We start from the raw sequence: 24147 nt of genomic DNA on the forward strand, positions 1-24147 counted from the left end.
ATTAAGCATACCTAATGCTGCCCAGATCTTGGTTTCTAAAAACCATTCCCCCACCAGAAAGGATCAGAACCCCTTGGAGAAGTTGCCAATCCCATGGCTGGGGCAAGGAAAGTATGACATAAACCCAGAATACTCTGTTATGCCAAAAAGTACGGAAATAGTCAGAAAATAATAAGGCCATACCAAAAAGACAATGGAGCCGGCTTGCATAGCCTTGGCTTAAACTTGCCAAATCCGGGGATAATTTGAGCATTAAAATGACTAATGGACCCGCGTGCAGCAACAAAGACCGAACACAGCCAAAAATAAATAAATAAATAAATTCATTAAAAAAAAAAAAAAGACCACTGGATTGTATAATGAATTGTATAAAAGAAGAATCTATGAGTCAATGTTGCTACTAAGTAAATCCCTAAATAAAGAGAGGAGAAGTCTCCTTATTACAATAGAATGCCACCTAATAAAACTAACACATGTGAAAGAAACTGTAAGGGTTAGAAAAATAACCATTATGCAACTATCACAGTAACAACTGATCCTGACAAGAATCATCAAGGGATGCTAAAACTTTTAGGCAAAAGTTTTTTGAGGAACTGGATGTCTACACAGTCTCAAAAAAATCTCCCATACAGATTACTTACTAGTTACAAAAAAGGAACATGGTAAGTTTAGAGTGGAGAAACCTGGCAGATACTACCTTAACCAAGAGATCAAAATTAGCACCATCAATAACAAGACCACAGTCCCCCCCAACCCCGTGCCTCCTGATGTGATGTTCTGAGAAAAACAGAGGGTAACTTATTTAAGATTCTTACAAAAATCCATATTCTAAGTATGAAGAAACATCAGTTGAACCCAAATTGAAGGACATTCTACAAAACTGTCCTGTACCATTCAAAAATGTCAGTGTAATGAAAGACAAAGAAAGGCTGAGGAACAAAGAAAGGAAACCAAACAGACATGGCAACTAATTGCAACACATGCTACTGGACTGGATCCTGGATCACAAGAAAAACTGCTAGTTGCCAAAAACTGAACATATATTGTATATTATCTAAATAAAAATATTGTATCAATGTTAAAATTCCTGAATGTGATCATTGTACTGTGGTTATATAGGAAAATGTCCTTGTTTTTAGGAGATACATGCTGAAGGGATAAAGGGTTCTAATATCTGCAACATACTCCCAAAAGGATAAAAAAAACAATAGTGATGACAATAATATGAATATAAAAAATGATAAAGTAAATAAGGCAAAATGTTAATGGTGAATCTAGATAAAATTATTCTGTAGTTTACTGTAGAATACTGGCAACTTTTCTACAAATTTGAATTTTTTTCAAAATAAAAGTTTTAAAAAGATAAAGACCAAAAGGAAAAAATTAATAAAGCTAGGGCTTCCCTGGTGGCGCAGTGGTTGAGAATCTGCCTGCCAATGCAGGGAACACGGGTTCGAGCCCTAGTCTGGGAAGATCCCACATGCCGTGGAGCAACTGGGCCCGTGAGCCACAACTACTGAGCCTGCACGTCTGGAGCCTGTGCTCCACAACAACAGAGGCTGCAATAGAGAGAGGCCCGCGCACCGCGATGAAGAGTGGCCCCTGCTTGCTGCAACTAGAGAAAGCCCTTGCACAGAAACAAAGACCCAACACAGCAAAAATAAATTAATTACTTAATTTAAAAAAAAAATTAATAAAGCTAAAAGGGACCAAAGTCCCTTGTTACAGATAATGAAACAGAGGCACAGGTAAAGTAAGTGAATAGCTCAGGGTTACAAACAGCTACTGGCAAACTCAAGATTAGAATTTCTACTTCAAGTGACTCATCTATTCAGTACAATTCTAAAAAATAATCTCAACATAGTTTTCCATGTAATATGACTATTTAATGCCAGTAATAATTAACACTTACCATAAGATCTCAAAAGGAAGATAAACAGAAGGAAAAGGGTGGTACTAAACAAAAAAATTGTTGTGAGTAGTTGGTTCATTTTTGCCTTGGCAATAAGGATGGATCAAAGGCATACTGATACAATTCCTTCCTTGATCCTTCTATAGGTAAGAATATGCTTAGTCTCCTAAATTGTGCCTTCTCCAGTATCTACATTTAGAAATCCTTTCCTCAGGCCATTCTAGATTTCTGAACACAAAGCTTCACCTGATTTGATGGACTGTATTCCACTGGCATTCATTCATTCATTCAACAGAGCCCCAAGCAAGTGCTGGGCCCACTCCTCATGCACCAGAGACACACTAGTGAAAAGACAAATCTCCTGCCTTATGAAGCTTACATTCTATTGGGGAAGGCAAACGAGAAATAAATAAATTAAAATGTAATATATAAGAACTATAACAACAGATTTTAAATGAAGCAAAATAAGGGGATAGAGCAATAGGAGGAAGGTACTCCTCTCCAGAGAGATAACATTTAAGCAGAGACATGAAATAAGGAAGTGAGACATGAGAATGTCTGAAAAAATGGAATAGCAAAGACCTTAAGAGGGGAGGAACAAATCCAGCATGTTGGAGACAACCCCAAAACTCACTTTACTATATGTGGACAGTTGATCCTTTAGGCTCTGACAATGCAACAGGGTTCCCAGGGCTACTTGCTGGACCAACTGTTGAAATTTTAAGTTTCTGGAAACAAAATCTGTCTCACAGTTCACCTGTGGGAACAAATTGATGTTGCTGTATAAGCTGTTTACTAATAGTCTGTTTACTAATAACTGTTTACTAAAAGTGCCTTAAAGCAAGGTATTGATAAAACAGGCAGCAGATGCAACAAAACAGAAATAAATGTCTCTAGGATTAAATCCACAGTTCCTCTACTAGCTTGAGGCCAGAAACTGAATGAAGTGATTCCTGCTGTGCCAATGAGTTAGCAATAACCTGCGCATTCACAGGACGGTCCCATAACGTCCCCCAAAGGATTCACTACAAGTTCACCACCTGCCTGTGGCACATGCCATAATCGCCTCATTCCCTAGGCTCCTCCGACACCAAACCACTTTTGTTTATCAGCTTGTTTATCTCTTCTCTCGCGCTAGACTAATCCACATCTGATTCTTCACCAACTGGGCCCCTAAACCTCCTCTAAAACAGCTGCTCGCTGTGCATCATCTAATTAGTATAATTCCTAGCTTTAAAATCTAACTATTCCAGGAACAATCAGTGACGAGGTGTAAGGCCACAATGGACTCACATTTAGGAATAAAAGTCTACACTACTAGGCCTTTTCTCACCCACAACCTGTGCATTTCTATACTTAAATGAATCCATAGCTGGTAACTGGGGTCTCACGGGCTTAATTCTAACTAGCTTTTATGGTTCTCAAACACCTCTTCTTTAAGAATGCAAAGGGTCTACCACAAAGCCTACACCCAACGGACAGCTGTTCCTGGCATCTGGAACTCTGACAACTCACCTCTACTAACACAGTCGTGTTTCCTTCCTGCAGCAGCCCAATCAGACCTTCTTTGGTCTTCCTTCCATGGAGCCTGGCAGCTTTACTCCAGCCCTCCTTCTGGGCCTGTTTGTGGAGCCAGCTCTCTGCCTATAAATAAAAAAGATAAAGGGCAGATGACAAAGGCACAGAATTTAGAACAGAATGGGGCTCTAAAATACCTCAGGTTCCCCAATTCTTTCTCCTTCCCCTCAGCCCTACAAGAGAAACTAATCTATCATTTATTGGCAGCCTACCACTAAATGACAAACAGTGGGCATCGTGTCTGGTGTTTTGGATAAGTCTAATCTTCACAACAACTCTATGGGGCATATACTACTATTTTCTTTATATAAAAAAGAACAATGCAACTCTGAAATATTAAGTAAGGTGTCCAAGGTCATAGGATTAGTGTGAGGATACCACGATCTGGGTCTTGGTCGTCGCTCTGACTCCAAAGCTCCCACGAGCCCTTTCAGCCCCAAGCAGCAGGAAACCTCAGAGCAGCCTTGCATGGAATAGTTTGTTAGCCGTGCGACCCTGAGTCAATTGCTTCGACATAGGTAAGAGTCAAAGGATGAGACTGTCACTGAAGTCAGAATCCTATCTAGGACTCTGTCGTTATGGGTCACTGGGCAGCAGATCTGACTTCTACGCGACCTCCCAAACGCACTGGGGTCGGGCCCCAGTACCCCACTCCCACCCCCGCGCCAGCTCCCCTCTACTTCCTCCCCCACACCTGTTTGAGATCCCCGCCACAAATCTCCAGAGCCTTCTTGCAGTTTACAAAGGAGTAGCCCGTTCTCCGCCGCAGCTTCATGAGGAGCTCCTTGCTGGAAGCCGAGGAGGACAGCCAGGGCCCAGCGTGAAATGTATGCCACGGTTGGGGCGACTGAAGCAGAAGGGGTCCCGCCTGGAGGGAGTAAGAAGGCATGAGAAGCAGGAAGCAGCGAGGAGCTCGTGGGGTGGGAGCACGTCGGCCGGGAGGCGCCCTTAGGAGAGACAGACCCAGGGGGTGGGGGAAAGGCAGCGCCCGGACGCTGCACCGCGAAGAGGGACCGAGGTGCGGGGAAGGGGGAGATGGAGCCGAACGCAGCCGGGGGAAGGGGAGGGAGCGTGCCCGGCGCACGGGAGACCTGCAAGGAAGGCAGAACGGGGCCGGGGCCAAGAGCCCTCACTGGGCAGCTCCCGGCCCGCGCGACCAGACAGAGGCTCAAGGACCGCAGCAGCGACATCTTTACGGGGGCCGTACACTATTGCCGCACCGGTGAGGCCACGGGCCTACGGCGTAGCGGCGGGGCCAAAACTCTCCACCGGAACGCGCCAAGCGGAGATGGCGCCACCTGCTGTCCGGGGGGTGCATTCGCCTCCCCTACTTGGCGTATTGAGACTACATTTCGCAAGGGAATTACCCCCCCAGGTAAAATAACGGAAAGCATGAGACAGAACTGTCACAAAATAACAATACAAGACACGTGGTAACACTTCATGTTTATTTCCAATGTACTTTCATATTCATTATCCATTTATGACTCATGACAAACTTGTGAGGTAGTTGGGTGGGTTCAGAAGTTTGGCCAAGGTCACATAGGGAGGAGGAGTAAATATTTGTTGAATGAACAAAAATATTTGATGAACACCAACTGTGTGCCAGGAACCATAGCCCTGCCCTCCAAGGTAATCTAATGGTGAGAAAACAGGGAGCAGACAAATGATCACACAAGACAAGGTAAGCCTCACAAGACGAACAGTTAGTTAAAGCGTCTCAAGGGAGAAAGAAATCATATTCAAACAGGAGGCTCAGGAAAAGCTTTTTTCAGGAGAGAAGCTAAGGGTAATGAAGATTTTGAGAGGTAGAAATAGCCCTTCCAGGCAGGGAATCATCAAAAAGAATGAAGGAAGAAGGCAGGGAATCTTGGTGTGGATTTAGGAAACAAAGAGTAGACCTTTTGTAATTTGGCCAGAGGTTGCAATACATGTAGGAAGCCAGTAGGAAATGAAGTAGAAGGATAATTTGGGATCACACGGGACACACTGAGTACCAAGCAGAAGAGCTTATTCTTGCTTCTGTTGGGCAGCAGCAGAAGCTAATTAGAGCTGATTTTGGAAGATCACCAGAGTTTACAAAATGGTTTGAAGGGGAGTGAATGGAGGCCAGGAGGCCCCAGGAGGTGATGTGTGGCCCAAGGAGTAAGTCAGGAGAGCCCCCATCAGAGGCCCCACAGTGGGAGGAGAAAAGAGGTGAAGGCAAAACACATTAGGAAGGAAGGACTGACAGGGACTGGAAACCTAAAGAAAAATCAAAGAGAACCTGGTACTTAGTGATCAGGGCTGCAACTCCAAAAAGAGTGAAGGAGCTAAGGTCCAAAGGACAGCTCTGCTGCCTATCCCCAACTTCAGGGCTGGGAGGACTTGACCCAGTTAGAGCCATGGTTCCACCAGACTATCTCTAGAAGCAAGAAGTGGGTGGTCAGAGGTTTCTTGCTTCCCAGCCCCCCAGTAAAAGCCCGAGTTCTCTGGATGCAGAAGAGATCTTCAATGCTTATTTATTTTCCTTTTTAAAAAATTCCAGTAGAATCTGGAAAAAAAATCATCCATTCTGTATAAAAAGACAACAGCAGGACTAGACAGGATCATGACTGTCTCTCTGCAGCCACTGTTCACACATCCCACTTACCTCCCCTTCCCCTAAAATCCTGGATACCCTCCCATCTTCCTCTGCTGAGAACAGGAACTGGGAATTTCCTTTGCACTCTAGCCCAGTACAGCTAGGGCTCTAGTATGCCTAGCACATAGCACCTCCCTGCACCTGCCCAAGAGTATCTCAGGAAACAAAAAGCGAAGGAGGAAAGACAGCGGCAAGGGAAATCCATCGTTTTTGGTCCTTATGTTTATAGCTCTGGACATATGGCAGTTCCTTCATTAGAACAAGGTGTTCAGAGGAGCAGATGGGTGACATCAAGCAGGTCTTGGTCCCCTGTGCCTGGCCCTATAGATGTTAACATTCTTATTCTCATCCCGCTGGGCCAGCTCCAGTTGGAAATGCTGGGGCAGGAGGTGCTGAAAGAAGCTCTCTGTCCCGTGCTCCTCTCTCATCTTGGAAGCCAGATAGATGGTGCCATGGGGCCCGCACAGGTGTTGGAGGGTCCCCAGCAGCAGTGGGAAGGTGGGCTCCAGATACACGATATCAGCCCCCAGCACCAGGTCATAGTCTCCAGGGAAGACATGCTGGTCAATCCCCCAGGACAAGGCGCGGACCTGGGCCCGGCCTCCAGCCGGCACATTGGCCTGGACGTTGCCCTGGATCTGTTCTAGGACCAGGGGCAGGTCAGTGATGGTAACATCACCCCCTGAGAGAGAGGAAGGAGGAGAAATGCAAGTCAGAGGGACCAACCAAGGGGTTTCGGCTCCTGCCCAGAAGGTCCAGAGACCTCAGGGCTTAGAGGATAATGTTTGAACAGCCCAAAGTCCACACTTTGAGTTTTAGTTGTCCTAACCTCAACCTCATCCACAGCCATCTCATTACTCTACATTCTACAACATTAACATTCTCTCTAAGCTAATCTTCAACCTCTCTGCCCAACACACGACAATTAGATGTCAGCAGAAGCCTGGGCAGGACTAAGCTGGAGGTGGGCTGTGCACCCACCCCCTACTGACACAAACCAGCCCTCATGGATCTGGAAAGCTTCCCAGAAGACATGACCTCAGCAAGCCTTAAAGGACAAGGAGGAGTTAGTCAAGTGGAGCTTCCCAAGCAGAGATCAGAGAGTACAAAGGCCTGGTTGCGAGAGAGCACAGTGTATTCAAGGAAGGCTGGATCTCAGAGGATGTGGAAGGGAAGAGAAAAGTGTCAAGACATGAGAGTACAGAGGAAAATGATTATGACATGCTAAGGAGATTCAGGCTTGATCCTGAGAGCAACAGGTTTTAAGGGCAGAAGCAGAGGGTGAAGATGATTAGATTAGGACTTCAGAAAGCTTCGTTCATGCAGTAAAAATATTTATTGAGCATCTACTAAGTTCTGGGGGTACAGGAGTGAGTAAAACAAAACCTTGGCCTTCCTTGAGTTTTGTTATAGAGGTAGAGACAAATGAGGTAATGCAAAACTATTTAATCACGATCATGGTGATTATTACAGAAAGAGAAAATACTCAGAATTCATTCATTAATATTCATTATGTGCCTATATGCCAGGTGCTGAGAATACAGCAGTGAACCAATCAGACAAAATCCCTCTGCTCCTGGGGCTTATAGTCTAGTGGCAAGAGACCTACAACAACAAACAAAATGAAACAAACAAAACACACTGTAAGTCAGATGGTAATAAATGCTATGCTGAAGCATTAAGCAGGGAAGGAGGATAAGAAATGCTTGAGGGACAGGGCAGGAATGTCATTTTAAATTGGGTAGTTAGGGAAAGCCTCATGGAGCAGATTATGTTTGAGTAAAGACCTGAAGGAAGTGATGGAGCAAACTCTGTGGGTCTCTCAGGTTAAGATGTACCAAATGAGGGACTAGCAAGTGTAAAGACCGTGAGGCAGGAGTGTGCCTGGCAAGTCTAAGGACCAGCAGGAAGGCCAGTAGCTGGAGCACAGTAAGTGAGAGAAATAATAGTAGGGGCCAGATTCTAGGCAGGGCAGCAATGTCTAGGAAAGTGGTCAGATCCTGATCATATTTTGAAGGTAGAGTCAATAGGGTTTGCTGACAGATTAGATACGAAATATTGGGAGCGGGGGGTTGAGGATGGCTCCAAGATATTTGGCCTGACCAACTAGAAGACTAAGTTGTCATTTATTTAGGTGAGGAAGGCTGCAGAAGGAGCAGGTATGGACAGGAAGATCATGAGTGCATTTCTGGGCACATTAAGCTTGAGATGTACATCAGACAACCACAGGAAGATATCGAGTAGGTAGCTGATTATACAAACAAATCTGGAGATATAAATGGGAGGGTCATAGAGTCATCAGCATGGAAAGGGCATTTAAAGCCACGAGGTGATGGAACTGCTTGGGAGTGAGTGTAGACAGAAAAGGGGAGGGGTCAAAGGACTGCTCCTGAACCCTGGCGTGCTCAGACTTTCAGTTGTGAAGAAGAACAGGAACCAACAAAGGAGACTGGAACAAATGCCAGTGAGGTGGGTAGAACCCAGAAGTGTGGTGCCCTGGAAGCCAAAGGAAGTGTCTTCCAAGGAGGAGGGAGAGACAAACACTGCCAAGTCCAGTAAGGTGGGCTCATAACTGACTCTTGTACTTAACAACATGGAGTCAGAAGTGAAGCTCACAACCTTTCTGGAGCAACTGGAGTGGAGGGGGCAGGATGGGCTGGGGATGGGGGTAGAATCTAGAATGGAATTGAGGAAACAATAGGAAGAGAGGAATGACAATGAGCATTAACTCTTTTGAGTTTTGTCATAAAGCAGAGCAGAGAAATGGAGTGGTAACTGGAGGGATGTGTAGAACCAAGAGTTTTTTTTCTGATAGGAGAAATTACAGCATATTTATGTGCATAATACACACAAACACATATATGGAATGATCCAGAGAGAAGGGAAAACGGATAATGCAGGAGAGGTGGGAGAGCAGGGTGTTTGCAGGAACAGTGTCTTTAGGTAGATGAGAAGGTTTGGGGTCTCATGACACACACTTGACCTTAACTAGGAGCACAGCACGTCTGCCATGGTAACAGGAGAGAAGGCAGTGCAGACAGACACAGACACAGCTGGGGGAAGAGATGCTGTGATAAGAACATGTGGATATTTTCTATGAGAAAACAGAAGCGATCAGAAGAGCTAGGAAACAAAGTCATCAGCTGAGGAGACATTTGGAAGTTTGAAGGGCAAAAAGATAAGAAACAAGATGTTTAGGAGAGCAGAAGAATAAGTGGGTGAGGGAAGGGTAAGAGGCTAGCTGGGCAGCGCTTAAGGATGCATCTGAGGATAGTGACAACAAATTTAAAATGAAACCAGGGACTTCCCTGGCGGTCCAGTGGTCAGGACTCTGTGCTTCCACTGCAGGGGGCACGGATTGGGGAACTAAGATCTTGCATGCTGCGAGGAGCAGCCAAAATAAATAAATAAAATAAAACCAGTCAGCACAGTTGTGTGTATTATACTAGGAGGGCCTAGGGGTGGGAGTGTCCAGGAGGTTTTCCCTTGGTAGTGACGTTTGAGCTGAGCGCTGAAGAAGGCATATGCATTAACCAGGTGGTACAAGGGTTCCAGACATAGAGTACAGCCAGTGGGAAGGCTCCAAGGAAGGGGACATCGAGATAGGCTTGAGGAACTGATAGGAGGGCACTAGGTAGCACAAGGAATACAAGAGGGAGAGGGAGAGGCACAGAAAGAGGCTAGAGGGAGACGCAGGGCCTTGGAGGCCATGCCAAAGGGGTTAGTTCTATCCTGAAAGCAACAAGAAGCCACTGAAAGATGGGGAAGAGATGCTGAAAGATCACTCTGCCAGCCGGGTGGAATGGGCAGAGGTCTAGGTGTGGGCAAGGGGTAGAAGCAGGAAGACCATTTTGACTAATTGTAGCCTTCTAGGCAAGTGATGGTGACAAGGACTGGGGAGCCATCAGTGTGGATGGAGAAACAGGAGATTCAAGAGAGTTTTAGGAGATAAATCCGTCGGACTTGGATAATGGAGTTGGGGGTGAGAAAAAGGGACGTGTCAATTGTGGGTCTAGATTTCCCACTGGGTGGATGGTAATTTGATTCACTGAGATGGGAAAGGCTGCGGGAGAAACAGGTTTGGTGGCGGAAGAGCACAAGATCTAGTTTGGGTAAGCCAAACTTCCCCATAGGGAAGCTCGAAGACACTTGTGAGAATCCAGGGAAAAGATGGCAGTGGCCTGAGCTAGAGATGGAGGGAAGAGGAATAGACAACTGGGGAAGTATTAAGTTCATATGACCCAAAGGACTCACTGATTGCCAGGATGAGAGGGGAGAGGGCAACAGATGAGAATGACACCCAGATTTCCGACTCGGAAGCAGAATAGGGAGCAAAAGAAGGAGAAGCCAGTCTGGGAGCAAGTGAAAGATGTTTCCATCCATATTACACCCATTTTTCTCCCATTTTAGCATAGCTGCCCACTTCTCATCCACCCATTCCTTCATGGAAAGCTGCTGTTGACACTCCCTCGGTTCTTTCTGAGCCTGCTATGTTCATACTCCTCATCTGACAGAGCTTCTCCCTGATGGGTTCCCAGAGAGTCAAGGGAGACATGGCCAGAGCATGTCCACTGCTCTGCACATACCTTGCCATAGTTCTCATCTAGTAACATCTTCCCCCATCTTCACCGCTAGACCATAAACTCCTTGGGGAGAGGAAATCTGTCTTACTCATTGTTGTATCCCAATACCTAGCACGATTCTTGGCACATAGAGGACTCCAAATACCTGTTGGTTGGATGAAAAGAAGAATGCCTGCCTCTGGGAAGACTTCCCTGAATGTGTTTTCTGTTATGTCCCTATGAACAAGGACATGTTAACTTGCATTCCTAGGGAGATGACATCATAAATGTTTTTAAAGGAATGTTTTTGGTGTGAAGTTTTGCCTGCCCATTAGATTATAAACTAAGAAACCGTTTCCTTTGTAGTTTTTGGTTCTTGACAAAAATGGAGGAATATTTTCCTTACCTTTTCCTTTCCCAAGTCTGCAGTGCCTAATTCCTACCCCACTTCCCACAAAGCACACCCTGACCCTCAGAAACTCATAAGCTTGTTCCTCCCAAGCAATGAAAACCTAAAGAATCAAAAATATATTCACAATGAAGTCATAAATTACTCATGAGGTTTAATACCTGCAGACTGCTCCCCCTACAGGATACACCCTTTTATGCATTTTGACAGAAGACCATATATAAAGCAAAGGAGATTTTTCCTTGTAAATCTCCATGAAATCACAAAGAGCAAAAAGGTAGGAAAAACTCCTTCTACTAAGGCCTGCCCGATTTTTATTCCTTGCCCCCAAATCAACCACCTTGGGTGCTCTGACAGCCAATCAGCGCTGTCTGGCACACAGGAGCAAGTAGGGGCACACACACAAAAAAAAGTTTGTTAGAAAGAAGGGACTAGGCTGGTTCCAAACCACTCCCCTCTCCCAAGAACCCAGGAAGTGACAACTTCTCCATATCCCCGTCCTCCCCCCAACTCCCTCCCACCGCAAAGCTCACGCACCCTGCAGCGCTGCCAAGATACCCACGATGCCCGTCCCAGCGCCCAGTTCGATCACTTTCTTGCCTCGGAAATCCACATTCTGACTCTCGAAATAGTTGCACAGGCTTAGAGCCTATGGGAGAAAAGAGAGAAAAGATAAGACTGTAGCGGGGATGCTCCATATGGGAAAGCGAGAGTCCGGGGTCTGACCTTCCGCGGACCCTAGCCCAGAGCCGCTCACTCCTCACCGCGTCCCACACGTGCGCTGCCACCCCGAGGCGGGACCCGAAGTTCTCCGTGATGCTCAGCACGTGCCCACAGAAGTAGAACCGGCTCTTCTCCGAGTAAGAGTCGGCGAAGAGTCCGACCTCCCGTGGGAACACGGATTCAGGCTCTGATTCAGGATCTGGGCGGGGGTCCGCCATCTGGCCGCGAGAGTGCCCGGACGCCGGCCAGTGCTCGGATCCCGGATCGTGGGGGTTGAGGACAGCGGGCCGTCTCGGCTGCCCAGTGGCACCGAGCCCCGCCTCCCCGAGTTTGCCCTCCTTCCTCCAGTTTGACTTCCTGGAGGTGGAAGTCCTAGCTCCCTAGCTCCGGTCCCCAGCGCACACACGATGGGACTCACGCCGGACCACGGGGGTCAGACCCGGTCGACTGCTCGGAGAGCGGGAGAAGGGGAGAGGAGGGAGGATTAATTCACCGTAGGAAGCGGGGTCCCTGGACCCCTCTCACCTGCGGGGTGCACGGGGGCCTGCAACCGGGGTGGTAACCCAGACCAAACAGAAGCAGGCTAAGGAAAGAGGCTGGGTGCGGGTCTGGCCTTGCCAGCCCAGTTAAAGAGCAGCGGCGCGGAGGCGCCCTCCCGCGCGGCCCCTCTGCGGTCCTCCCTGCCCAGCCCGGCAGAATTCACTCCTGGGGCTTTAAGGGGTGGGCTCTGCTCACTACGTGCCTTCGTGCGTCATTCTCGTGCGCCCTGAGCCTCGGTCTCCACGTGGGTTCGGTGGTTAAACCCGGGCTGGGGATCATGGCGGGAACGGAGACTGGGGACGCCGCAGCAGGAGCCGAGGCCCCTCAGCCTCAGAAGCGCTACTATCGGCAGCGGGCTCACTCCAACCCCATGGCGGACCATACGCTGCGCTAGTGAGTGAGCAGGGCAGGGGCGAGCGGGGGAGGGAGAGGAGGGCAGAATTCTCAGAGTAGCCCGGAAAAGCGATTGTGCTGGGACGGTTGGAGGGTGTAGAGTAGGCTCGGGAGGATCAGCTGGGTGACGTCAGTTTGCGGAGGGTGGGTCGGGGAGATTGGGCAGAGGGCGGAGTTGGCGGGTTGGGAGGGGGCGTGGCGTTCTGGCCGAAGGCTGGGTAGGGTTGCAAGTCTGGGAAGAGAAAGAAATTGTTACTGAGACTAGAGTAATGGAGGCCGAATGTCGTTTCCATCTTTCAGTTTCATCTGTGGGATTTAAAAAAAGACATTTGGGGGGAGGGATTAATTGGGAGATTAGGATTGACATATACACTACTATATATATAAAGTAGGTAACTAATAAAAACCTACTGTATAGCACAGGGAACTCTACTCAATACTCTGTAATGACCTATATGGGGAAAGAATCTAAAAAACAGTGGATATATGTATATGTATAACTGATTCACTTTGCTGTACAGCAGAAACTAACACAACATTGTAAATCAACTATACTCCAATAAAAATTAATTTTAAAAGAAGACAAACTTATACACAATCCTGCCCACACCTTACTCCATCCTCTTCCCGCAAAGAACTTCAACAAAGCAAAGTCCCTATGCCTTAGGCAGCCAATCTCTGGGACAAGGGAAACTTGAGCCCCAGAAAGGAGAGCTGCCCAGCCAGAGTCACATCAACCCTGGAAATGGAGACAGGCAGATCAGCAATCATGGGCCTCATGATAGGCCTATGATTCACACTGGGGGGTTAAGGGTGGTTTCCACTGTGCTTCCTAGAGGCCAAAGGGCCCGCTCTTACAGAATTTTTGAGAAACCCTCCTCTCATCCATCTCCCACCCTCACCCATCCACCCACACACACAGTACTGCTTCTGCAATGGTATGACCAACCTTCTCATGTTTCTCACGTCTTCTCTCCAATAGCCCTGTGAAGCCAGAGGACATGGATTGGTCTGAGCTATACCCAGAGTTCTTTGCTCCACTGACTCAAAATCAGAGCCACGATGACCCAAAGGATAAGAAAGAAAAGAGAGCTGAAGCCCAAGTGGAGTTTGCAGACATAGGCTGTGGCTATGGCGGCCTGTTAGGTAACACCCTGGCCCTTTCTCTGCGGCAAGGAGAGGCAACGCCTAGGTTCTGCCAACTCAGCAGGTTTGGGGGCGGGGGCATAGTTGGCCTTTCCCCTTCGGACCAGACATTGGTGCTGTGACATCAGTGTGGAGAACCTCCACTTTCCCTCCACTCTGGGTCTGTGGCCTTTGCCCTGGAGAAGGGAGGGGGCTGCCTCAAAGCCTCTTAGAAATTGGATTGTCTTGTCTGGCCCTGCCCCTGGCCCCAGTCCCTACGTGAGCCATTTCACCTGCCAGGTGCCGGGTCAGTGAGCTGGTCAGCACAAGCGTCAGAGATTAGTCGCTGTGGCCAGTGATCCTGAACTGTCTTTCTCAGGGATTCCACCACCACCCCTCCCCCTCCCCCCTTCCTCACCAGAACTCATTCCTTCTCCATGCTCATATTTTCGAATTTCTCTTGTGTTGTCTGTATTGTCCCAGCCATACATGCTGGACCAACTTCTCTGTTTTTAGATCTTCCATAGAAATAACAGCATGACAGAGAGGAAGCGCATGGTACTTGGTGGCGGAAAACCATGGTTCAAGTTCTGATTCTACCTCTTCTTAGCTCTGTGACTTCGGGCGTTTCCGACCCTCAGTTTTCTCATCTTTGCAATTTACCACAGAATGTAATGAGGATTAAATGAGACAATGTGTGAAAACACTGTGAAGACTTTAAAGCACATGCAAAGATACATGTATTCCCAGGCCCTCCCACTTCCAGTCCTGGTGACTTTTTTTGGGTCTCCCCCAGCCCACTCCTCCAGCACAGAGCCATCCATCCAGGTAGCTCTCTTGCCACTCTTGTCATTACTGATTTTGGTAATTGCAGATTGAGGCTTCCTTTCCTGTGTTGACTCCTTTGTATATCCTGCAAGTATGAGGTTGATGATTCCATTCCTATTTCTGTGTCCAGTGGAACTGTCACCGCTGTTCCCAGACACGCTGATTCTGGGTCTGGAGATCCGGGTGAAAGTCTCAGATTATGTGCAAGACCGGATTCGGGCCCTACGAGCGGCTCCTGGAGGTGGTTTCCAGAACATCGCCTGTCTCCGTAGCAATGCCATGAAACACCTTCCTAACTTCTTCCGCAAGGGCCAGGTGGGGAGGGGCACCCATGGGTTAGGCTGGTAAGCAGGTGGGGCATGGAGGCCAGGCTCTCACAACCCTGTTGGTACACGTCTGTCTCACAGCTGACAAAGATGTTCTTCCTCTTCCCTGACCCACATTTCAAGCGGACAAAGCACAAGTGGCGAATCATCAGTCCCACACTGCTGGCAGAATATGCCTACGTGCTGAGAGTTGGGGTGAGTCGAGAGTGGGAGGGAGGATGGGGTCAGGGGCCTAATAAGGGACCTTCCACTAAGAATTCAGTGGGGGTGCATTTAGGACTCACCACCACCCCCGTGATCCTGCTGCTCAGTTGCATGCAGCCCCCTATCTAAGGTGACTTCGCCTGCACAGGGGCTGGTATATACCATAACTGATGTGCTGGAGCTACATGACTGGATGTGCACCCATTTTGAAAGGCACCCCCTGTTTGAGCGTGTGCCTCTGGAGGAGCTGGTAAGTAGGGGGCCTAAGGGAAATTGCAAAGATTTCTGGAAAGGTCCTTTCCAGAGTGGTTCTGTATTCTTTGAATCTAGCTTAATGCCAGGAGGATGGGATGGGTGTCTTGGGACCAGGGCAAGGACTTATTGAACCCTTCCTTCTCCCAGAGTGAAGATCCCATTGTGGGACATCTGGGCACCTCGACCGAGGAGGGAAAGAAAGTTCTACGCAATGGAGGAAAGAATTTCCCAGCCATCTTCCGAAGAATACAGGATCCCACCCTCTAGGCAGTGACCCCCAATCCTACCCTTCCTGATCACTGACTTTGCCTTAGTTGGACCCCATCTTCCAGGGACTGGAAAGAAGACTGGGCCCTTGGACCTTCCCAGCTGAGCCTGCTAGGGCTGAGCGGCAACAGTCTCTCAAAGAAGTTGAGGAACTGCCCAGGGCAGAACCCTGGAGTTCATGACCATCCCTGACTCCTCTCACCTTCTTACCCTTCCAGTGGCAGCAGAAAGCAAAAGCAGCTGACTGGGAAGGTCAAAAGGCCTTGGACCAGAAGGGATCTTTGGAAGGGAGTGGAGTCTTGCTCTCCCTTAGCAGTCCCTTCTCCTGGGATTTCTCCTTCTCAGCTGGAGTGAAGAACGCAGTTCTCCACTGTCCATCTAAACTGCCTGCTAAGCTCAAATCACCTGCCCACTCGTGTTTACTTTGCAGTTCAGGGGGTAACGTGTATGTGTGCACATCCCATGCTGCTGTTTCTCAGGAAAGGCTAGAGTGTGTATCACTCCTGTCCTCTCCCTGCCTAAGACTTGACCTGTGGAATCTGTGTTCCGTTTATTGTTGCTGTCTCTGGAGATCCTGGGAGGGTGTGGTGGTGGAGACCCTCTCCTTCATGTTGACCTTTGCTTTGATTCCAGAACTTCAGAGCTGACTTGCTGACACAGAGCATGCCAGGGCCGGGGGCGCGGGAGTGAGGAGCAGACAGGTGAACTGGGGAGGATTCTGAGGCTAAAAGTGGAAAGGGGCTGCTGACTAGAAAGCCCCACAAAGGGGACTGAGGCAGCTGGAGATTCAGAGCACTCGCTTAGCCCTTGCTCTGTCCAGGAGCCCAGATAAATCTCTCAACTTTTATAATTTGCAAAAAGTTCCTTCATTTCTGCTCCTCAAGCCCCAAATTACCATGGCTGGAAGGACAGGGCTTGTTGACAGAAAAGACCAACCCCCCTTCCCAAGGAATAAAGATGAAGGCTCCTGGAACCATCTTAACCCATTAACCCACCTGCTATCTGCCCAGTGTCAGGTACAGGGGGAGGGGGAGATGTAGTAATGCAGGAAAATTGTGCTCACATACCAAAAAGGTGCATCCCGATGAGCCTGGAATCTGAGGACAGCTACAGCTGTGCCTCTTCCCTGCTTCCCTTCCCGGAGGAGCTGGAGGATGGGGAATTCCTGAGGATGGGCCCCAGTGGGCCTAGCTCCCTGAGGAAGTGATGGGAATACCAGGGACCCAGTCTGTATCTTGGTCACCTAAGCCTCACCAAATAGCCTTTCCGAGGAAGAGATTTTTAGGCTGCTGGACTAGGGCACCAGCCCAGAAGGAGAAGCCTCCCCTCCCAAGAGGGTCATTGCAGCATGAGATCCAAGGGAGCCTCTGTGGCAGCTCCGGCCCCGCCTACTGTTCCTGGGTGCTAATCCCCAGCACAGACCACTCCTGAGAGGGGATTGGCTGAGGAGCTTGAAGAGGGGGCGTTGCCACTATCGCGCCCAAGAGTTAAATAGGGGCTGGGGCAAGATGCTCCTGAGAAGCACGCTTTCGCGGGTTCCCCAGCCAGACCATGACCCAGACCCTCAAGCTCGCTTCCAGAGTGTTCCATCGCGTCCGCTGCCCTCCTGAGCTGGGCGCCTCACTGGGCTCCAGAGGCTCGGACTCGGCGCCCCGGGGCTTGGCGGACATCCCAGGCCCCTCCACGCCCGGCTTCCTTGCTGAACTTTTCTGCAAGGGGGGACTGTCACGGCTACACGAGCTTCAGGTAGAGGGAACCGTTCTCGGGACTGGAAGCTGGGGAGGTTGGCTTTAACAACACCCTAGTGCAGAACGTAGGAGGGAGGGCCAGTGAGAACAGATGCCCATGAATTATGGAAAAGACAAGTTGGGACTGGGGTCGGTGGTTTGCCAGGGGCGGAGTCTGTCCCAACACCAGCAGAGGAGTGCGTTCAGAAAGCGCCTTCTCGCCGTGCAGAATTCTGGAGACTCGGTAGATCCAGGACAAGTGCGCGGGAGGCACGTTTGGCTTAAAGTTAGTGCGCTCCTGTACATTCAGTGGAGGCTCGTCCTGAGATGGACAGTCCACGTGAGGAACCTTTAGGGGTTTCTCCGCCCAGGTGACCAAAGAGAGGTCCTGAATGTCAGCTTTGCACCAAGTCCCCCCTCCCCGCCCGCCCCCCCCCCTTTGTCAATCACACTCAAACTTCCTAGGGATGGGAAGTGAGGGAAAGAGGAGGAGAGGTTTGCAGCATCAGAGCCTTACACTGCTTGGGAGCAGAAGCTCCCTCTTTCAAACCCCAAACAACGCCCTTGGCGTTGGCACGAGCCGAGGTGGAAGTCGCCGGCCCGGGTCTCCATTGTCCGCTGCTCCTGTTCTCCCAGGTGCAGGGCGCCGCGCGCTTTGGGCCGGTGTGGTTGGCCAGCTTCGGGACGGTGCGCACTGTGTACGTGGCGACCCCTACACTCGTCGAGCAGCTGCTACGACAGGAGGGACCCCGGCCCGAACGCTGCAGCTTCTCACCCTGGGCGGAGCACCGTCGCCGCCGCCAGCGGGCTTGCGGACTGCTCACCGCGTGAGTCCTCTGGCCCCAAAGCCCCGACGCCCAGCTGCGTTCTTCTTTTGTGGCCGGTCTGGAGGCAGTCTGGGGATGTGGAGGGAGGTCGGTCGTTTCCCCGAACCTTCTGGCAAATCGAGGTTTCCACCCCAGTCTGTTTCGCCCAAGCTCAGGTAGAGAGCCCGGCTCTCGCCTCCCTTTCCGCTCTTTTTCTTTTGAAGCCAGAATCCTGGGAACTCACGGAAGGGGCTGAGGCACCAGGATCTAGATGTAAAGTAAGATTCTGTGACTCAGCTTACCCAGGAACCCAGGCCCCTCCGGGGCAGGAAATGAGTAACGAGGAGGGGGGATGGAAAGCGGGTGCAGGCAGGGGCAGGTTTCTGTACCCCCAAGGGAACAGACGCAATCCCTCTCCTGGCCACCCCAGCCCAACACACTCCTTCTCCAGCGCAACCAGCCCCGTCGGGCCGCCTCTACACACCACCGTCTGCCCTGATGCGCCCCTTCTCCACACCCCCGCAGGGAAGGCGAAGAATGGCAGAGGCTCCGGAGCCTCCTGGCCCCGCTCCTCCTCCGGCCTCAAGCGGCCGCCCGCTATGCCGGGACCCTGCACGACGTGGTCGGTGACCTTGTGCGGCGACTGCGGCGCCAGCGGGGACTGGGCGCTGGGCCGCCCGCCCTGGTTCGAGACGTGGCAGGAGAGTTTTACAAGTTTGGACTAGAAGGTGAGTCCCTAGACAGGGGCAAGTGTAGGAGGCACCTGGTCCGGGTCTCCCGGTGCCCTGACAGCGCCCCCTCCCGGCCAGGCATCGCTGCGGTGCTGCTGGGTTCCCGCCTCGGCTGCCTGGAGGCCGAAGTGCCACCAGACACAGAGACCTTCATCCGCGCGGTGAGATCGGTGTTTGTGTCCACACTGTTGACCATGGCGATGCCCAGTTGGCTGCACCGCCTCGTGCCCGGACCCTGGGGCCGCCTCTGCCGAGACTGGGACCAGATGTTTGCATTTGGTAAGGCAAATGAAGTCGGAGTGGGGGAGCACAGAGGTGTTCAGCGGTAGTGAGGCGTCCCTGTCCCCTGTGCCCGCAGCCCAGCAGCACGTGGAGCGGCGAGAGGCCGAGGTAGCCATGAGGAGCCAGGGAAAGTCTGAGGAGGACACGGGATTTGGAGCGCACCTGACCTACTTCCTGTTCCGGGAAGAGTTGCCTGCCCCGTCCATCCTAGGGAATGTGACGGAGCTGCTACTGGCTGGAGTGGACACGGTGAGGTTCTCCCTCCATGTTGGGAGTCCCACTTCCGCAGCTTAACCTCCTCAATCTCAGGGGCCATTTTCCTGCTGCAGGGGATCCATTATGGTCCTCTAGGCCAGTTTGGCTTAGCACCTCCTGGGTTCCTGACTGCCTCATATTCTGCCCCTTACGCTGGGTCCCCACTCTCAACCCCTCTGACGCTCTCACCTGTCCCCTCAGGTGTCCAACACGCTCTCCTGGGCTCTGTATGAACTCTCCCGGCACCCCAAAGTCCAGACGGCACTCCGTTCTGAGATCACAGCTGCCTTGGGCCCCGGCTCCAGTGCCCACCCCTCAGCCACTGCTCTGTCGCAGGTGCCCCTGCTGAAGGCTGTGATCAGGGAAGTGTTAAGGTGAGGGGGCAGAAGAGGAGAGCTAGAGAAAATGCTGGGGAAGGGCTGGGGAAGCAGCTAGCGGACGGGAGCAGGGAGAGAGATCAGAGGAAAATGGTACTTTACGCCTGGCCAAGAATGGGTTTGGAAGTTGGGGGGGGCATGAGAGGGAGGCTACAGCCCCCAGCTTCATCTTGTTGTCTCCCTTTTGTGCCCTGCAATCCAGACTGTACCCTGTGGTACCTGGAAATTCCCGTGTCCCAGACAAAGACATTTGCGTGGGTGACTATATTATCCCCAAAAATGTGAGTAGAGCCTATGGGCCCCTTTTGCTAAGCCATCCCTCACTACCTTGGGGCTGTTCCTGTTCTCAGATACTCCCAATAAGCCCTTCAAACCCTCTCCTTGGCCTCAATGCCTCTCTAGGATATAATGGGGCAGTAGAGAAAAGTAGCCCCAGAAAACTTCCACATCGCAACCAACCAGAGCCTGCCTTCGTCCCAGTCCGTAGATCCTGTTCTCTACTTCCCTCCTGGCGTTCCTGGGCCCAAATTGACAAGTTTGTGTGCCTCCCTCACCAGACGCTGGTCACTCTGTGTCACTATGCCACTTCAAGGGATCCCGCCCAGTTCCCAGAGCCAAATTCTTTTCGTCCAGCTCGATGGCTAGGGGATGGTCCAGCCCCCCATCCATTTGCATCTCTCCCCTTTGGCTTTGGCAAGCGCAGCTGCATGGGGAGACGCCTGGCAGAGCTTGAGCTGCAAATGGCTTTGGCCCAGGTGAGTGATCTAGATCTTCTACCTTCCCCAGACCGGAGCTCTAAAGCCATGAGCTCTTCTCCTGATAGGCATAGGAAAATATATAAGACTTGGGAGACCTAATCCTCTGAAATATGTCAATCCCATCATAGGCCTGGAGGGTGAGCGAGGGTATTTGGACTATCTTTTTCCCTACCATAATCTCTTACCGTCATTAACTAAGACATCCCAGACATCCCCTACCCGACACAGGTGCCATTCCAACACTGACCATCCTAACACTAATAATGCCCATTACCAATCAAGCCCACCGTTGTAGACCCCTCCCATAGTGATAGCCTTCCTCCTCCCTTTCCAGATCTTGATCCACTTTGAGGTGCAGCCTGAGCCAGGTGCTGCCCCAGTCAGACCCATGACCCGGACTGTCCTGGTACCTGAGAGAAGCATCAACCTACAGTTTGTGGACAGATAGTCCTGTGGAAGCACACTGTCACCATCACCGTTTCTCTCATCATAGGGGTTTATCAGGCATAAGACCAAGATATGTGTATTCCCCTGTGGCCTATCTGACCAAACGGGTTACAAAGACCATAGCAAAGTGCTTGAAGCAGCCCTGATCGAGGTGTGAAATATGCACTTGGCCTGACCCAGCAAGCCCTGAGAAAACCATGGTCCATTTGCCTGCTTAGCCCTTCTGGTCAAATCATATGCATCCTTCAAGGGCCAACTCTGATTTTAACTAATAATGCTGGATGGCCTGAGGAAGAATTCGACCACTGGCCTTTTGGGGCTTCACAGTATTCACTCTTGCTGCTAGCTAAGCACTTATCATGGCATGAGCTAAGTAACTGTGCATCTGGTCTGCACCTGGTTGATCCTCTCTCCTTGCATGTGAGCTCTTTGAGAGGAAGGATGAGGTCTTATTCTGTCTTTAAACACCCTGCCAGGGCCTATCCCTGACTGGGTGACACCATATCGATTCTCAGATTGTATTTGGACAATGTGGCAGAAGGGATAAGCAGCTTACCAGGCTCTGTCTACCCTGCTCCTTCCTCATTTTGCCCCTAGGAAGGTGAGTCTATCCTCACCTGGTGTATGATTTTTAAAAAACTCTCCTTGGCTCTCTGGTCACTATTAGGTTTGGCTTGTCCCACCACTTAGGTCACAGGCAGAGATATCTTTGGACCTGTCCCTGCCCAACCCTTCCTTTTATATATTGAAGTTTTTAAATTAAAAAATTTTTTGAATGTTCCATCCTTGACTTTTGACTGACTTATTTTCCACTCTCACTTCCTATAAGACCTGGAGGCAAGACCATCACACAAACCCTCCACTTTGGTTTCTCAGGTCCTGGGAGTGACCCCATAACAGGACCTAGGTGGGAGGTCTAGACACCTGGGAGAATGGTTTGCATCACAAACCCAGACACATTTCTTTTCTTTTTTCTTTTTTTTTAATTAATGAAGATACTTTTAATAATTACGGCCATCACAGATTGAGGCAGTGATTTAAATTACAGAACTGTGGCCTAAGTAATTTAGCAATTTTCTTTAATTTTTTATTTTCTTAACTTAATCTTAAAGACAAACCACAGAACTTACTATTCACTTGTGATTCTACATTTAATTATCTCCAAAATATAGAGAAGATCATTGAGGACAAGATTTTATAAAAATTTGGGGGACTATCACAGGTACATAAAGAGAACTAATTATTAAATTATTCTTTATGTTTGGTCAGTTTTGCCAGACACATTTCTATCTGTAGTGGGAACAGCCAAGTCTGGCTCCCTGTAAGAGATTAAGGGGGTGGTGGTGAAAAGTAGCTTCAAGGGCTTGGCTGTTAAAAGGGTGGATAGGGACTTGCCGAGATGGCCAGAGACGGCTGACTCTTTGGTAGAAGAGTGCTTTTGGAACCTGAAGTGCCAGGACCAAAGGACACCTTAGCATGGACACTCTGTCCTGCCTGGAGAAGGTGCTCCAAGGCAATTTCCTTCAGAGAAAGACAGGGATACAGACAGAGAAGTGAAGTCAGACAGACAGGATGAAAGCCAAGTGTGGAGGTGGCCAGAAGCCCTAGGGCACCAAGGCAAGAGAAGAGGGGTGGGCAGCAGGAGCCCCTGTTTCCCTGAGTCAGCATTCTCTGGCCCCCCAGTGGCTGGGCTCCCTTCTCCCCTTGTAATGTATATAGATTAGCTTCCATCCAAATACATCTCTCAGCACATTCCCTGCAGCTCCTTCTGTAGCCTAGCTTACCCTCCCCATGTCAGGACTTGTTCCCCTTCCTCCTGCTCCCCTCCATTCCAATTAGCAGATGGAGACAGAGATTTCACTTCACACTTCCCCCTCCTCTCACCACCTCAGCCCCTGCCCTAGACATGGCTCCCTGACTGCAGAAACTCCGTCAGCCACTGGCATTCTGGGAGCTATCTATTTATGTAAGACCTACAGAGGGGCAGTGTATACCCAAGGCCCTGTGCAGAGACCAAGGTTTGTGTGCTCTTATTGCCCCTCCTCTCAGCTCCTTCTCTACTGGGTTCTCAGTCTCCACCCCCACTCCCTATCACTAAGCTCAACTTGAACCTAAGTGACCTGATTTTTAGCAGTTTTGAGCTTGGAGGGGAAGTAACGCCCAGCTTCCTCTCAGACCCTTTCCTCTGGAATCACTGGGGAAGATTTTGCACACCCACACTCCTCATGGGAAAATAGGACGGCTCACTTGAGGAGGGCAGCAGTTCTTATGACCCCTCTCCTGGACAAGAATCTCTTAAAGGTGGAATAAGGGAAAGAAAGAGGACCCTACAGATCGCTGGTCCCAACTTCCATACCAAGACCTCCAGTGGTCCTGAAGGGGAAGGGAACATACTGTCTCACCGGGCCTCATTTTAGGACACAGGGTGGAAACAGGGGCGGTGTGTTTGTGTGTAAGCGTGCCTGTGCTCTTGGGTATGTCTGAGCCTCCATGTGCGGCCATTGTGGGGGACAGCCCAGGCTTGGCACAAGCCTCATCTGTGTCATAGCTACCTAAGCCCTGTCTGCCAGGATAAGAACTAAGAGTCACTTGGATTTACTGTCTCCCTTTTGGTCTCCACCAGCTATTCTGTGAAAGGCAAATCAGTGAAGTCTGGCCCTTCTGTCTCCCCAGGTGGGGAATGTGGAAGGTTATCTCTCTGGGAAACGATTTCCCACTGGAAAAATGGGAGGCTCAGCCTCAGTCCTCTCTCCACTTTGATCCCCTCCAAGTTTGGAGGTGATGCACTTCAACACTTCCAGGTAACTCAAACCCAAGTACAGCTTTGGTTCCTATATTCCCAGGCGAGTCTGGGTGCCAGCACCGCGGACAGCGACCAAGACCCCCCTTTGGAGAGGGATGGGGAAGACCATTTCCTGGGCAAGGATATGTGACCTTTAATAGAGAAGCACTGTCCCCAAAACATTTCCAGGGAGAAGGCAGAGCAGAATCTTCCCTGAGAGAAGGACCAATAATAGGA

At 50.0% G+C, this 24147-nt stretch overlaps 3 protein-coding genes across 11 annotated transcripts in view; 2 read left to right on the forward strand and 1 right to left on the reverse strand.

The window, feature by feature from the left end:
• LOC309641990 (EEF1A lysine methyltransferase 3) overlaps window positions 1–12025 on the reverse strand; it is a gene marked incomplete at its 5' end in the record, with an annotated part of 22151 nt that extends 10126 nt beyond the window's left edge. For 3 of the 5 annotated variants that reach the window (XM_082422875.1, XM_082422876.1, XM_082422873.1), the window contains 4 exons: window positions 2547–2669; window positions 3428–3556; window positions 4185–4358; window positions 4582–4737. In XM_082422875.1, the coding sequence (XP_082279001.1) occupies window positions 2547–2669; window positions 3428–3556; window positions 4185–4358; window positions 4582–4680 (525 nt within the window). Of the gene's footprint in view, window positions 1–2546; window positions 2670–3427; window positions 3557–4184; window positions 4359–4581; window positions 6796–11621; window positions 11734–11848 lie in introns of those variants that run through there. The other 2 variants (XM_082422877.1, XM_082422874.1) reach the window with 2 other exon arrangements.
• Window positions 12026–12496: 471 nt separating this feature from the next.
• On the forward strand, window positions 12497–16287 carry METTL1 (methyltransferase 1, tRNA methylguanosine). 3 transcript variants are annotated; one of them, XM_082422898.1, is made up of 6 exons: window positions 12498–12740; window positions 13723–13886; window positions 14824–15008; window positions 15143–15214; window positions 15372–15473; window positions 15626–16287. In XM_082422898.1, exons 1-6 carry the CDS (start codon window positions 12625–12627, stop codon window positions 15743–15745), a joined length of 759 nt encoding a protein of 252 aa, XP_082279024.1. In that variant the 5' UTR covers window positions 12498–12624; the 3' UTR covers window positions 15746–16287. The 3 variants fall into 3 exon arrangements, with proteins under 3 accessions (XP_082279025.1, XP_082279024.1, XP_082279023.1); XM_082422897.1 differs by having other exon boundaries at window positions 12502–12740; window positions 15101–15214; XM_082422899.1 differs by lacking the exon at window positions 15372–15473 and having other exon boundaries at window positions 12497–12740; window positions 15101–15214.
• Window positions 16288–16428: 141 nt separating this feature from the next.
• CYP27B1 (cytochrome P450 family 27 subfamily B member 1) lies at window positions 16429–24036 on the forward strand. Of its 3 annotated transcripts, XM_082422816.1 has the most exons (10): window positions 16429–17491; window positions 18109–18299; window positions 18503–18556; window positions 18804–19006; window positions 19088–19288; window positions 19368–19540; window positions 19748–19920; window positions 20126–20204; window positions 20481–20678; window positions 21016–24036. In XM_082422816.1, the coding sequence occupies exons 1-10, from the start codon at window positions 17297–17299 to the stop codon at window positions 21127–21129; spliced, it is 1581 nt and encodes a 526-aa protein (XP_082278942.1). In that variant the 5' UTR covers window positions 16429–17296; the 3' UTR covers window positions 21130–24036. The 3 variants fall into 3 exon arrangements, with proteins under 3 accessions (XP_082278942.1, XP_082278943.1, XP_082278944.1); XM_082422817.1 differs by lacking the exon at window positions 18503–18556; XM_082422818.1 differs by lacking the exons at window positions 20481–20678; window positions 21016–24036 and adding an exon at window positions 20326–20472.
• Window positions 24037–24147: the final 111 nt, after the last annotated feature.

The sequence above is a fragment of the Balaenoptera physalus genome, assembly GCF_965194825.1.
Source record: "Balaenoptera physalus genome assembly, chromosome: 13".
NCBI lineage: Eukaryota > Metazoa > Chordata > Mammalia > Artiodactyla > Balaenopteridae > Balaenoptera > Balaenoptera physalus.

Bases quoted from the DNA above. Each gene is read 5' to 3' on its own strand.
- METTL1 (XM_082422897.1), top strand. From the start codon at position 12,625: ATGGCGGGAACGGAGACTGGGGACGCCGCAGCAGGAGCCGAGGCCCCT. The intron at 15,009-15,100 runs GTGGGGAGGGGC...TCTGTCTCACAG, and splicing joins ACTTCTTCCGCAAGGGCCAG to CTGACAAAGATGTTCTTCCT. The intron at 15,215-15,371 runs GTGAGTCGAGAG...TCGCCTGCACAG, and splicing joins CCTACGTGCTGAGAGTTGGG to GGGCTGGTATATACCATAAC.
- CYP27B1 (XM_082422816.1), top strand. From the start codon at position 17,297: ATGACCCAGACCCTCAAGCTCGCTTCCAGAGTGTTCCATCGCGTCCGC. The intron at 19,541-19,747 runs GTGAGGTTCTCC...CTGTCCCCTCAG, and splicing joins TACTGGCTGGAGTGGACACG to GTGTCCAACACGCTCTCCTG. The intron at 20,679-21,015 runs GTGAGTGATCTA...CTCCCTTTCCAG, and splicing joins TGCAAATGGCTTTGGCCCAG to ATCTTGATCCACTTTGAGGT.